Source organism: Archocentrus centrarchus, chromosome 18, assembly GCF_007364275.1.
Source record: "Archocentrus centrarchus isolate MPI-CPG fArcCen1 chromosome 18, fArcCen1, whole genome shotgun sequence".
NCBI classification, from domain to species: Eukaryota; Metazoa; Chordata; class Actinopteri; order Cichliformes; family Cichlidae; genus Archocentrus; species Archocentrus centrarchus.
In genome coordinates this window covers 9933931-9948913 of record NC_044363.1, presented here as the reverse complement: position 1 = coordinate 9948913, position 14983 = coordinate 9933931, and the positions used below count along the sequence as shown (strand labels likewise).

The 14983-nt window shown below is 38.7% G+C and overlaps 1 protein-coding gene across 1 annotated transcript; it reads left to right on the top strand.

Moving 5' to 3' along the window:
- The first annotated feature begins 575 nt into the window (after nt 1-575).
- On the top strand, nt 576-8358 carry LOC115797361 (protein phosphatase 1K, mitochondrial). Its single transcript, XM_030753926.1, has 9 exons — nt 576-673; nt 1761-1939; nt 2390-2545; nt 3837-4009; nt 4114-4214; nt 5365-5530; nt 6311-6455; nt 6961-7095; nt 8063-8358. Exons 2-9 carry the CDS (start codon nt 1829-1831, stop codon nt 8192-8194), a joined length of 1119 nt encoding a protein of 372 aa, XP_030609786.1. The 5' UTR covers nt 576-673; nt 1761-1828; the 3' UTR covers nt 8195-8358.
- The last annotated feature ends 6625 nt before the right edge of the window (nt 8359-14983 follow it).

The window sequence follows — 14983 nt, the reverse complement described above, 5'->3', positions numbered from 1 at the left end:
GCGCCCCCCGCCCCCCACGACCCTGAACAGGATGAGCGGAAGCGAATGGATGGATATATAAAATTATCTTAAAATTTAAAAGTGTTACTTTTGTATTTTATTTTATCATTGACATGAAGTTTTTCTAACGCATTATGAGTGTATAAATATTACAAATGGGTCATTTTAGGCTGTTAGATGGTGGTTGCTAAGCAATGTGATGATGTCATAATATCTGATATAGATAAGAACCTCGAGGGGCCTACGATGTGCATATATGTGCCAAATTTGGTTGAGTAGGGGGGAGTTTGCGGACAAACAACCAAAGATTTTGTGTATTATTATGATGATGATGATTATCAGTTTGACACCTGCTTTATTTTTATGTTCTATAAAACATTTTGAATTGGTTGAATTACAAATTGGTTTGTTTAACTAGTTATATAAACAAGAATAAAAAGACAGGAGTAACACAGAGTGTTTGAGCTGGCTTGCCTCCCAAAACAGTCACAACCTCCACATGTGATTCAGCAGTGACGCCAAGCCTTCTCATGTTCTGATTGGATGGGTGCAGCTCAGTTTAAATACCCTCCAGTCGAGCCCCTGAGCTTTGACAGCAACACCCCAAGAACGGCTGAGGGCTCGAAGCAGCTGAGGGAACTTTGGACACCTGTTGCTACAGAGGCAACACAAGGTGAGAAGATCAATAAAAGAAATAAAGAGGAAGAAGGTGATTTTGCTTTACTTTTATAGCTGATATAAACTCACTATAGTCTTTTAGGGACTTTTCTATAGTATACCAAGTTCTAGGATGACTTTATAAAAAATATTTTTAATGGAAATGTAAATGTTTAATGTTTGCTAAATTTCCTTATATCATATTACACCATCCTCTGCTATTTTTCATCTGAAATAACAAAAATACTCAGCTTTGGTTAAACGCCAGCTTATGAATGAGCTCTGTGCTGCATTCTTAAAACTTGTGATTTATTAGTTTTAGTTGCAAAATAATAACTGACAGGCAGACTCTCGAAAACATCTCTTCTGAAGGCGTCTCAGATGTGGGTGTAAAGGATAACAGCTTCATCTCTTGGAAAAAGTTTTGTATTTTAATAGATTTAGAGTCATAACAAAAACAGCTAATTGACACAAAAATACTTGTATTTGTGTCAGTGTGTGTAACCTCTCAGTTATTCATGAGGGAACCCAACACACATGTGCATTGTTGTGTTTTGTCAACAAGATGTGTTTATTTTTGCCCACACTGTTTTGAAGTGCCAAGTAAAGGTCACTTTACTTATGCATGTTCCAGCGCTGCAGAGTGAAATTTAATCCAAATATATTGACAGGTTTGTAATGACTACGTGACAAGATGTGAATTAGGTCAAAGGTAAATGGGGGAAAGGTGACAGCTTCAGTGTTACCTGTCCTTCAGCTCATTTAAATACAGCCTATTAAACAGATCTTTCAGAAAAGTGACCCCTTTTTTGGAGGGAAGCTCATTTCCAGATGAACTCTCTATTTTTAGAGCTTGGACTTGTAGCCCACTTGTAATAGATAGGGGATAAAGGGCTACACAGCAGGGGTTATGAGCCTATTTGTGGACACACTCATATATACAGAAGATCCATCCATTTACTTCCACTTATTCCCGTTCTATCTTTGAAACCAACCCTGCCAAAGAACTGTGCATTTTATATATGCTTAATTTAACAATGAATTTAACCTGGCATAGCTGCAGCTGTTTTACCATATATTCTGTTCTTTCTCTTTTACTATAGAAGTTCACCACCTGGCCAGGTGATTCCTCCTCTTGTAAAATCTCCACAGCTGTTAAAGTCGCTCAGTCATGTCATCTGCACTGCTGTTCAATATGCTGCGTTGTGGACGCTCCACATTCGCCAGACAAACCTTCCTCACTGCACGATCCTCATCGGAAACCTCCGCGACATCCGGGCAGGTGAATCTGTTGGAAAGTTGTGTTTTTTTTTTTTTTGTTGCTTCAAAATTAAAAAAAAAAAAAAAAACATGCAATGCTGCTTTTTGAAGATTAGAGCAGAATACATTTTTTTGTATGATAAAATTTTCTAGATTATAGTGACAAATTTTGAGTTTATATTCACCTTTTAGCACCTTACCTGCCATATTATTATTCTGAATATATATATATATATATATATATATATATATATATATATATATATATATAAATAGTATTAAAAGAAACAGACCATTTTAGGCATAAATGTAATGACTGTTTTGGCAAATGTATTAAATTGCTGATGAATTAACATGTATTGTCTTCTTTGAAATGATACAATCTCATAATAAGTACTTACGCTGCTGATCCAGTAAGCAAGCTAAAACATTAGTATAACCTTGCTAATTTTCCTGGATGATCATCCTGCAGGTGGGTGGGGCATTGTTTGGGGTGGTGGGCGTGCGGCAGACAAGTGATGTAAGCTTCCGTCCAGTGACCTGGGACTCATTCGGGATTTGGGACAACCGGATAGAAGAGCCAATACTGCTGCCCTCCAGTATCAGATATGGAAGACCGATTCCACAGGTAGGAAAGAAGAGTGGAAATGAATACATTCACTCATTGGCCACTTTTTCAGGTACAGCTGTGAATGCAAGTACCTAATCAGCCAATCACATGGCAGGCTGAAGGTTTTTAAGCTGAAGCTCAAACAGATGTCATCATGTCAGTATGAAGCAAAAACTCTGAGGAATGTTTCCAGCGCCTTGTTGAATCCATGAAGCATTAAAGCAGTTCTGAATGCAGAATGGGGTCCAACGCGATACTTTAGTGGGCACCTACTAAAATAAGGCCAGTGAGTGTTGATAAGTAATGTGTTCAGACAGGTAGGTGATTGAATGGATAGAATGGAAAAGTATAAGCAAATGTTTTCAGTAGGTATTTTAAGGGCATGGTAACAAGTTCAAAATTATTTTAACCTAATAAATATTCCCCTCAGATCATTTGAATTGTTTTATTAGATTTAGAGATTTAACGAAATAATAAAAATAAAAAATATCTAATAAAATCGAATTTACATTGCCAAATTCACATTGTTTAGGTATCTGCAATTGACCAATGTGGAAACCTATCAGTTACTGGCTGCTGGTTGAGCCTCTGGGGACAATGTCCAGTGTTTCGGGACTTGGGGTACAGCCCATGTATAACTGTGCCAGGACTTCCTGTTCTGTGAAGCTATTTGAACACTGATCAATGCTTTAATTGGGGAAAAAAAAAGCCTACTCCAAAGCAAATGCAAACAGAATGCTCCAGCATTTTAAATCTTTGTCGTTTACTTACATTCTCCTATTCGAATACGAGTTTATTTTTTTATTGTCATTTACAGATGGTAACATTTTCTTAGAGTTTCTTATAGTATCAAAAAAATGAAAAGTTGCTATAAAAATCTCAAAGGCTGAAAGGAACTCATCCCTGCATACATGTGCAGTTCAGATAGAAAATAATAACAATGCCAAAATGCAGACTATGACAGAAAACTGGAAGTTTTTAATGAAATTACTGAAAGAATGCATTTGATGTCCTTAAAGAAATCTTACACCATGAAAACCTTCAAATACCATCTCGCTGCCTTCCGAAGCTTTCTGTCAGACTTTACATGAAGTCACACACAAAAACAAATTAATTGGTTCAAAAAGATCAGATTTAGCATTCTTGATTGATGAAAAACCTATTAGTTATCAAAATGGTGATTCATTTTATTTTGCTGAAGACGACTGAATAAGTGCATGAACAAAAGGATGGGTGAAAGAGTGAAAGAGACCCCTGATCAGTCTATGGTTTAATGACCAAAGCGTGCCTCCCTCTCTCCCTCCCTCAGGTCAGTCTGTCTCGAGTTGGCAGTGCGTCTGTTTTGGGTCTCAGGAAACAGAACGAGGACCGTCTCCGCATCGCTCGTATCAATGAGAACCTGCTGTACTTCGCTGTGTTTGACGGCCACGGTGGCCCCCACGCTGCTGACTACTGCTACACCTTCATGGAGAAATTTATCAGGTTCAACATAATACATCTAAATATGAGAATTTAAACAAGTTAATGCTGGGAAAGCTCCGTAGTCAGTAATGACTGCACATTACAAAACAATGTTTTTGATGCAGAGACGCTTTGGAAGAAGACGATGACCTGGAGAAAGTTTTAAAGAAAGCCTTTTTAGATGCTGACAAGGCTCTACACACGCATCTCAGCTACTTCAATAATGGTGAGACATGAGTTATTTTTCAATCTATGGCCATAAAGACGGACAAAGTGTTCAAATTATTCACATTTCTAGTTTGTCAGTTCTTATCAGCAGGCACAATGTGATTTGAGATATGTTGCTAATAAATACAACTAAAGAAAGTTAAAGAATAAATTAGAACCAACTACATCTTGTAGTTTATAAAAGATAAAAGAAAAAACTAGAAATGTGACTATGGTGCTAAAGAGTGACTCAAACTAAAATGACAATAAATAGGTAAGCATTGGATAAATGCTAAATGTATGCTACAGTGACTAAAATTTAACGGTAACGCTCTGAAGGTAGTGAATAACTAGTTCAAACATTTGTATCCATCCAATAATAATTGTTCCCTATGAATAAAAAAGCGAAGGGTAACATAGTGGATAAATTTGGAGAGTATAGGGTGAGATCATAAAGTGTCTTAGCCCATAAATACACCCAAACCGATAATTGACTTAAATTTGGCTAATCTCCCCTTCAAGGTTGTCTTCTTGGGCACCTTGGCTCCTCCCAGCACTCCTGTTACATTTGGCTACCTCCCTGGAAGTCTCGTTCTGACTACTTGCATGTGCAGTGTACAATTTCACCACAGACTTCAAACTTTCACGTCCAAAGATCATCACTGGTAATTAGAGCTGAGTCACCAAACAGCAGGTTTCATTAGAGGAACAAGCCAAAATACAGAGCATTAAGTCAGGAGCATATCCATCATTTTTATATTCCCTGGCTTGTGCACCATGAAATTGTGCACCCCTGAGGGTGAAGCCCCATCTAAGCACATTTAGTGGCTTACTGCACTAGTAGACTTTTCAGGCTCCATTTGCATAGGTAACCATATCATGAGAAGATGCTGAACTGTCTTTTTAACCTTATGATCACAACTTCTAGGGGTTTTTACAGTTTTGGCTTTTATGTAAATAATATTGTTAAGACTCCATTAAAAATCACATCAGATAACCTGTTCAAAGAATAAGGTTTGGCGTCATTGAAGGGGTACTATAACTCCTCCAACAAGAAAGGTTGGATACAAAAAGTACTCCAAGAAAAATCTAAACCACTGCATTCTAAGTATTTTGGACTTTAAACTATAATACTTTAATCGAGAATTCATGCATCTCTTCCTCTCCAGCCTCCTTCCTGACAGCCGGCACCACAGCAACGGTTGCTTTGCTGCGTGATGGTGTGGAGCTGGTAGTCGGCAGCGTTGGTGACAGTCGGGCGATGTTGTGCAGGAATGGACAAGCCAACAAGCTCACCACAGACCACACACCTGACAGCGAGGACGAGAGACACCGGTACACGATCCCTACTACCACAGGAATTGTTACCCCTGTGATTAATGACACTTTTCCTGCAGCAACTACCACAGTACTTCTAATATAATACAGTTACCATGTTCACTATAGAAGTAATAGCATGAATGTGTTCTTGCAACCATAAGATTATAATTCAACACACAAATTCATCATGGCGTTGTTAACCTGTTTCTTATTATAATTATAGTTTAATAATATGCTGGAATATTTGAGGGGGGATTCAGTCAAAGCCACTTCCAGCACAAAGTGAACTGTACAGATGAAAGAGTTCAGAAGGGTTCAGGTTTCCCAACAGCAGCTGGTTAAGTCGTGAATAAATACACCCTACAGTATGCTGGAGTGCTTACAGCTGGTACAGATTCAGCACTCCAGGATATCCCTGCATAATGTGACCTGGTTTATCCAGTACTTGAAATTAGAACAGAACTGCAGGGATGCAGGTTTGGATTTCCCTTCAGCTATAAGCAGGTGGAGTTATGCAACAGCAGAGCAAGTCTTCCAAAGACATGTTAATGCTTCGTGTGTCAGGTTTCTGCTTCTGTAAAATACAAAAATAAAAAGTTTTAAATACCTTCATTTTTCCAAATGTCACTAATTTGGAGCTACTTCAGCAGCTCTTTGTGTTTCTTAAGTCATAATTTACATATAACTCAAATAAAGCAGGCTGAACCACAAAAATGAGCTCTTATTGCAAATATTTCCAGTCTTTTAGTGTGCAGACTCTCAGCGACTCACTTCCTTGTGTGCATTTGTGTTCAGGATCCAGAGGTTCGGAGGTTACGTGACATGGAACAGCGTGGGTCAAGCTAACGTTAACGGGAGGCTCGCCATGACGCGGAGCATTGGAGACTTCCACCTGAAAGCTAGCGGTGTCATCGCAGAGCCCGATACCCAACGACTCACCGTGAGTCTCCCTGCAGCTTCTCAGACCTCTGATCTTTGGTTAAGTCAGCTACATAGTTCTTTTGAATTCAGTACTTTTACTTTTATAAGAGTATTTATACCATAGACAGTATAACAAATGGATGTAGATTCCAGGCCTGAAAAGTGAAGATTACAGTGAAGTACCTTTAACCTGCATCCTTTCTAATGGCTGCCAGCAGGATGACCCTTGTAGTTGCAAAAAGACTTCCAGTTGTATAGACGTCTATGGAAAAATAGTCCATAGACTCATAAACTGTAACTGGCAACTCATTAGCCAATGGGCCTGCGGTGTCTTTGGTTTTAAAGTCAGAGCCACTCCTCGCTTGTGAGGTCCAGTTTTCAAAACACCATCTTGAGGCTTCACAACAGGACTTCACAAACCAGTTGGTGATTTTATACACAGCTGTAATGGTACTTTCTACTGCTGATACGTGTAACTGAAATTACAGAAAACTAAACTGCGTCTGACCTGTATTTCGCTGCAGGTCAAACATGCCAAAGACTCCTTCCTGACTTTGACCACAGATGGCATCAACTTCCTGCTGAGTGATCAGGAGATATGTGACATCATCAACCAGTGCCAAGACCCCACAGAGGCTGCTGATGTCATCGCTCAGCAGGTTTTTCATCTTAATATCATATACTTCATAGATACAAGAAAAAAGACAGGGGGTCCAAACAGTTCAATTACATTTTATCATATCGATGTGGTTTTTCAAATTCACAGAAGTGACAAATACATTTGTAGGCCCCTTTGTCGAGGCAGGAGGTGAGGACCATGTTTGAATGGAATGTGCTCAGAATCTCTATTGCTGAGGCCATAAGGTTGCTGGTTCCTGTTGAGGTGGTTGCCCCAAACCAAATGGTGGACACCAGAGGTGAAGGGAGCCATCAAGTTGATCTATCAAGTTTGATTAGCCTGTGTGACTCTGAAGGCAGCCAATAGGTAAAGGCCAAGCTGAATGCGGCTCTGGCAGCGTCTGAAGCAAAAACTCATAGAGCACAACTTCTGCATTACCTTGAGGCTAGGTGACTCGGGAGAGGGAAGATGTTAATTTAGTGGCCAGTCTACACCCCTGCTTTCACCTGTGACCTCTTGGTAGTGACTGATTCCATAAGATTGCAGATACAAGCAGATTAAATTAGCTTCCTCTGAAGGGTATCTGGGCTCACTGTAGAGATAAGGAGCTCACTACTCTTTAACATTGAAAGGAAGCCCGTTGAGGTGGTTGGGGTGGTCACCTATGAGGGATCCTCTTGGATGCTTCATAGGTGAGGTGTTCTTGGTATGTCCTACCAGGAGGAAATCCCAGGGCAGACCCAGGACACACTGAACAGATTATGTCTCCCTGCTGTCTTGGGAATGCTTCCTTGTGTACCTGGAGAAGTGGGAGGAGGTAGCCTACACATTACCTGTGATCAGTTACTTTCAAAGACCTGAAAAAATTCCATACAATTAAGCTAGCTAACCTTAGCTGATGTAGCACTCCATCCTTTTCTCTAAAGATAGTCACTTGAGCATTAAAAATAAAATTATGACAAATAGTCCCCGAAGCTGCTGACGTAAATAATGTGATATATTTTCAGGCGCTGCAGTATGGCTCAGAGGACAACGCCACTATCATTATCATCCCATTCGGAGCCTGGGGGAGACATCAGAGCTCTACCACCATCTACAGCATGAGCAGAAACTTTGCTTCAAGTGGGAGATGGGCGTAGACAGCACAAAGAAACAATACATTTATGAAGCTCTGAAATTAAGTTGAAGGATTTTAAGGATACAAAAATATTTTTTATACTCAAAATGATTCATAACCCCAATACAAATTCATTTGAAATATGTTAGCATCAGAGTTCCCGTGTTAGCGCCCAGCTGACTAGTCAGTGTTTATACAATGTATAATTATATATAAATATATATGTTGTACATACAGAGATTTACTGTAATGTCTGTATGCCATGTTTGTAAAGGACAAATCTTTTAAAAATATGACACGTCAGGTTTCATTGAAAATAAAATACAGTATGAAATATCTCTAACTGGGTCATATATCTGCCTTCAGTGTTAATGAGACACCGAATCTTCATCCAGCTCCAGACTCTCTGATCTTGGTAAGAATAAAGTTTGATATTTGAAACTGAAACTTTTTTCTCTGTTTCAGACTTTCTTACACAGTTTTGTTCACAGGATTTGTGCTCATAAATCAGATCTACTGTTGGCTAATACATAAAGATATATCTGTAAAGTTTTGCATCACATACTGATATAGAGGAAAAGCACATATATATGATTATTTATATATAAATAATAAATACATATAATATAATAAATAATAATGATTGAGGCGGGAGTCAAAACAGAATTGTGTGCCTCCTACAGTATGTAGGGATTCACTGATCCAACTTTGCGCCTCACAGCTAGAAGGTCTCGGTTTGAATCCACCTCTCTGTGTGGAGTTTGCATGTTCTCCCCATGTCTGCGTGGGTTTCCTCCCACAGTCCTGAGTCACGCAGTTACTGCGGTTAGGTTAACTGGTGATCCTAAATTGTGTGAATGGTTGTCTGTCTCTCTGTGTTGGCCCTGCGACAGGCTGGAGACCTGTACAGGGTGTACCCTGCCTCTCGTCCTATCACAGCTGGGATAGGCTCCAGCCCGCCTGCGACCCTGAATGGGATAAGCAGAAGTGAATGGATGGATGGATGGCTGCTAATGTGTGTCATATCTTGTGGTAGGTTGCCTTTACAGGGTTTTTTTGTATTTTTTTTTTTTTTATACACTAGGAAGAAAAAATTCAAAGGAAAATAATACATGCAAAAAAAAAAATAAATCTAGTAATTTAATAAATAAAACAGAAAATGTAACAAAATAAATAATATAAATATTACAGAATTTTAAAACAGAAAAAAGTCACTTTGTAAATTAATGCTTGATAAATAGTTTAACATGTGTATTAATTATTTATTTATTAACATTATTAATATGTTGACTATATGACTATATCAGCTGCATTCATGTAGCTCACTGATTTCCCAACGCACAACGCTGTTATGGAAAGTTTCTCCTGGGTGGATTTTCCTCTCAGAATAGCAACTCAGGAATCTCCTGCCACCTTGTGGGTAACAAAGTGTTCGAGTGTCAGTGGGTAAATATAGAAACCATTGAGAATCCTTAAATGTCCTGACACTGAAGTTGTACCAGCACACACACAGAGTATCACAAGGTACACTGTGTGTGTCAGTGACACTAAATACCAACTGCTGGGTGACCTGAGTACCCACACACACAGTGACATACACACTAGAACTTGACCCAGAAAACCTTGTGATAGTGTTTTAGCTGACCTTCAGAGAACGTTGCAATATTAGTACCTCTGTGTGTGTGTGTGTGTGTGTGAGAGAGAGAGAGAGTTTATTTGTACTCCTGTAAGAGGGCCAGTTAGAGATTTAGAAACCTGGCAGAGCGTTAAAGTCTGGCCATCTGAGGCTCGGATTGGACTTGAATTTCAGATTCAGGTTAAAATACGAGGCTTGAAAATGTAAATGTGTCAGAACCAATCATTGACATCATTGTGACTATGTCCATGTTTTATACATGTCTATGGAAAGATACATAATTCTTTCATAGAGTAAAAGCTTTCACAGAACACAGAAACACTGAAGCTGAATTATTCAAACTGAATGCAGATGGAATAAAGGCTTTTATTCCTTTTTAAGTAGACTCTGATCAACTGGAAATGACTGATTTGCATTCACGATCAGTTAGGCACCAAGGAAGAAGAAAGTGGCAAATAAAAGAAAGAAGATGCCTCTGCTGCACTCTTTGATATTCTGTTTCCAGCACATTTTCTTAAACTCACACCAGAAGAATTTCAGAAGTGGAGTGTTTGGTCTGCATTAGGGATGTTAGTTTTCTAACCTGCCCTATCCTCTCCTCATCCTTCCCACCACCCTCAAGGGGATCTCCATCATCCTCCATCACATCTTCCTGCTCATGATCTGCTACACAGACAGATCTTCTACACCAATGAAGCATAGAGGATTCATATTAGCCTCTTAATTTATTCATAGCCTCAAACTTTCGTCAACATTTCTGGTGCTAAAGTACATCAGAAGTCAAACCAGATCATCAGGGCAGACCATACTAATTATAAATGATGTAATTATCTTCATATTTGTGAACCTTAAATTAGTTTTGCGATATGTGCAATTATATGACTTCCTGCTCATGCTCTTATCCAATGGCACTGTTTAGATTAAACTGTTTAGATTAACATTACTGTAGTCCAATGACATGGGGGAAAACTGCAAGATGGAAAAAAGGATGTTTTTAGCTTTTCCCAGGGGTGTGTATTAGCATCATTTGACCACTAGGGGGAGGTGCTGTAGTGCAACACAGGTGACAAACTCCAGTGTGATGACTTTTCTCCCATACTGTACTGATTTTTCTAAAGTGGTGAAACAAAGATTTTTACTTTTTAGTTAGTAAGTAAAATTCATTTTTCTACTCAGTTAATTTACATTTTAGAGTCAAAATATACTTAAAAACCTAAAGTAAAAATACTTATTAGGCAGAATTATATCCATGATTATAATTTATTATTAAAAGCAGCTGACAGCGTGTCACATCAGCGCTGTTCTGCAGTTCTGCAACACTTTTATATATGTAAGCAGTTGAATGTTGGCTGAGTAAAAGGAAAGAAGGCTGCTAACGTTAGCAAACTAACCTGATACTGTGCATATTATACGAATTGCAAGTGGTAAATACACACCCTGCATTTGTATAGGCAGTGCTTTTGAATATCCATTACTTTACACTTTACATGTTTTCTGAGTGTTTCTAACTTTTAGACTACTTGGCTAGCCTGATTTTCTTTGTGGTTTACACAACTAGTAATTGAGTCACCAGGGACAGCCCTGGTGTAAACGGACATCGTTTTTGAATTGTTTCCGTCTGAACACGTTACCTTTCGAAAATGCTAAAATGACACCGTTTTCACTGGATCGCTCTCGTGTAAACGAGGCCTAAGTCCACACCCTGGATATGCAGAGGAATGTTTGTGAGAAGGGTTGGAAATCGTGGTCTGTTGGGGCTGGGAGAGCTGTTTGCATGGAAGACTGGGTTCAATGCTAATGACATGCTGATTCAATTCAATTCAATTTTATTTATATATCGCCAAATCACACCAAACAGTCGCCTTAAGGTGCTTCATATTGTAAGGTAACCAGTCTGCCGTAACTGGTTGGGGCCGAGGGGAGGCACAGGATTCTCTCCTACAGTACCTGTTAGCATATACACATTTTTGCACCTATAAATAAATACATACATAAATAAATACTGCAGTATTAGGTTAGAAACTGGCGGGACATGTACAGTATGTTGTTGGAATATCCCTTTCATAGTGCATCATTTTTGGAGTAAAGTATTAAAAGGAATCACACAAAGGAGATGCGCATGACAGTGATTGTTGGTGCGATGGCTGTTGCGGAAATGTATCTGGGAAGACAGTGTGTCACTGGCATGGGATTATTCCCCGTAGGTGTAAGCACAGGCCTAAATCTTTGGGTTCCTCCTGTACAGTAGCTTTTCCTCAGTATAAATGTTTAGAATAGAGCCCCTCATATTTCTGCCACGTTTCTGTGGAGCACAATACACACACACATACTGTATTATTGTCATAAGTGGGGGATCTAATTTCGGCCAAGTATCGAACGCCAAGGATCGGCCAACAATTCTAAGTGACTGTATCTGCACAGGCAACCATGGCAATCTGCTAGCAACCAAAGCATTGACTAGGAGGCTTTTGGCACACCACTTCCTTGCAACTGAATTCACCCAGCAAGAGCCAGAAATGTCCAAGAACCACTGTCAACCAGTTGTAACATGTCCAATATGTCAGACAACTCAAGCAGTGTGTGCATGACTTCACTTTAGAACACTGTATAGGACAGGAAGGCTTTTTGCAACCACAGCTGTCTGTTGGCCATCAGATAAAATGCAGCTTGACAGCATTTCCACATTTTTTTAGACTTGGAAAGTACATCCATGTTTTATACTGTCTATGATTTACATGTCACTTCTGGTAAATGTTGCTAGCATGGTGCAGTGTGAAAAAGTCTACTTAAAGTTCAGTTTAACAGTTGCTGCTGTTGCTAATTTAACGCCTTTTAAATGGGCCAGAATCTGGAAACCTGTCTGATATGAATTTAACTTTTAACTTCTGTCCATTTCACTTTTTTGATCTTGGTATTCTGTAAAAGCAAAGGTTTTCCCATCCACTTCCTCAAAAATGTATCGTTTTTGAAAATAACTAAATCTTCACTTATCCCCTGTAAGCTAACACCGATTTGGAACAATCCAGATATTTGTCAGAAAAAGAAAATGCTGAATTTTCCGTTATGGCGTGATAAGAGTGTAAATAATTTAGAACATATTATCCAAGATGGAAACCTTATTACATTCCAAGAACTTATGTCAAAATATAGAATTGGCAACGGTAGATTTCTGGAATATCAACAACTTAAGTCCATTTTACAGGGAAGATTTAACCTTAATCAGTTGAATCTAGAAATACCTACATGGGTAACAGAATTTCTTAACCTCTATACCCCAAAATTGTTGTCAAAATTGTATAAATTATTACTGAAAACTGATGATTCAGTTTCCCTCCCAATTGCAAAATGGGAGCGTGATCTTTCTGTTAACCTAGATCAAAATTTATGTACAGAAATATGTTTAAATATCTTCAAAATGACTAAAAGACCCCAAGTACAACTTTTACAATATAAAATTCTCCATAGAACACACTATACTGGACAAAGGATGTTCCAAATGGGCCTTACACATTCAAACATATGCACCCACTGTACAAGCAATTCAGAGGAGAATTATCTACATGCTCTGTGGTCTTGTGTACCTGTTCAGAGATTTTGGCAAAGGATATGTAAAGACCTATCCACATGGTTTAGCTGTCGCGTCCCAACTTCCCCCAGACTATGCATCTTAGGTGACATCAGTGAATTAGTGATGGAGTCAAATATGTCACACATAGTTCTCACCGCCTTGTGCATCGCTAAGAAAACTATCCTTATGAATTGGAAGTCAAAAAATAAACTATGTATTACTCAGTACAGAAATTTATTAATAGATTATGTTAGTTTAGAGAGAATGTCTGCTTCATCTAAAGATCAATTGGAGGAATTTGACTCTCTTTGGTTCCCACTGATCAGCTCCATTACTTAGTGGGGGTGGTGGGCTGTTGGTTCTGCCCCTGAGGTGCTTTGTAGGCAGTCGGGTGGGGCACCGTATTTCCAACTCAGGCCAGCATGTCCTGTCGCTTGTTTGTGTCTATTGTTGAGTGAATGGGCGTCTAGTGAGAGTGGGCTACCCTCTATGATGGGGGCGGTGGCACCAGTCTCAGGTGCTGCAGTGCTCTGGGATGCTGTCACCATGGCCCCGGGCTCACCCCTCCCTGCCCTGTGCTGGGGTGTGGGAGGTCGGGGTGCCTACTGAGCCAGTGGACTGCTGGCTCTCTTCTTCCAGGTTGGGTGGGGTTTTTTTTTTTTTTTTCTTCCACCTTCCTGGTCTTCTGCCTTCATTGGTAAGTACATTTCATGACACAAACACATACACCCACATAATAACACAAAATGGTTGGTTTGTATAACTATTCTTCTTTTATTTTTATTTATTTATTTATTTATTTTTCCCCCACACAATCTTTAATTTTGCAGATATTGTCAATATCCTAAGTTTAACAAGTGGCTAACTATTTGGTTTACTTACTTGCACTCTTTCCTGTTTCTTTTTTCTATTTTCTCTCCTTTTTTTTCCCTTTCTTCTTCTTCCTCTTTCCCTTTCTCTTTTCTTTCTTTTCTCTTTTCTATTTCTTAAGCCTGTCATTTCTGGCACAATTTGATAAATAGCATGTTAAAAATAATTCAAGTAAAATAAAGGGTTACACAGTAACAAGAGGAGCCTATAGAGAACCTATAGAGCTCATCTTGAAATAGCAAATATGTCTGGCACAACAATGCATTCAGATCACAGTTCTGTTTGCAAGATCTGCCAGACATGACAGGCAAAAAAAAAAAAAAAAAAAAATGTATCTTTCACTTTAATTTCTTCTTTTTTTCTGAGGTTTCGCTGGTTTTCTTTTACTCATTTCCTGTTTTTCTGTCACCCTAATGTGCATACAGCGAGATCCACGTAACTGTGGTTTCCACTCTATGCTGGTCTGTGCTGAGTCACTTTAAATGACATTTAAAGTGACTCAGCAGTTGATATTTAATTTAGATGTGTTTATACAAGCATTTTATTAAGTTTTATTTATGTTTTTACACAGCATGTTATTTGGAATTTTACTTATTAAGTAAAATTTTTGTCCTTTTTATGTTTTGAATAATTTTTCACCTTATTGACCTATTTTGTTATGTCATAATCTATTTTATTGAGCCACTTTATTAAGTTAACGTTTTTTCTCAGAAAATGTTTTAGGTAACACATGTAAA

Excerpts from the sequence above, each read along its gene's own strand:
- LOC115797361 (XM_030753926.1), top strand. The coding sequence starts at position 1,829 with ATGTCATCTGCACTGCTGTTCAATATGCTGCGTTGTGGACGCTCCACA. Across the intron at positions 2,546-3,836 it reads ATGGAAGACCGATTCCACAG|GTCAGTCTGTCTCGAGTTGG; the intron begins GTAGGAAAGAAG and ends TCCCTCCCTCAG. Across the intron at positions 4,010-4,113 it reads TTCATGGAGAAATTTATCAG|AGACGCTTTGGAAGAAGACG; the intron begins GTTCAACATAAT and ends TTTTTGATGCAG.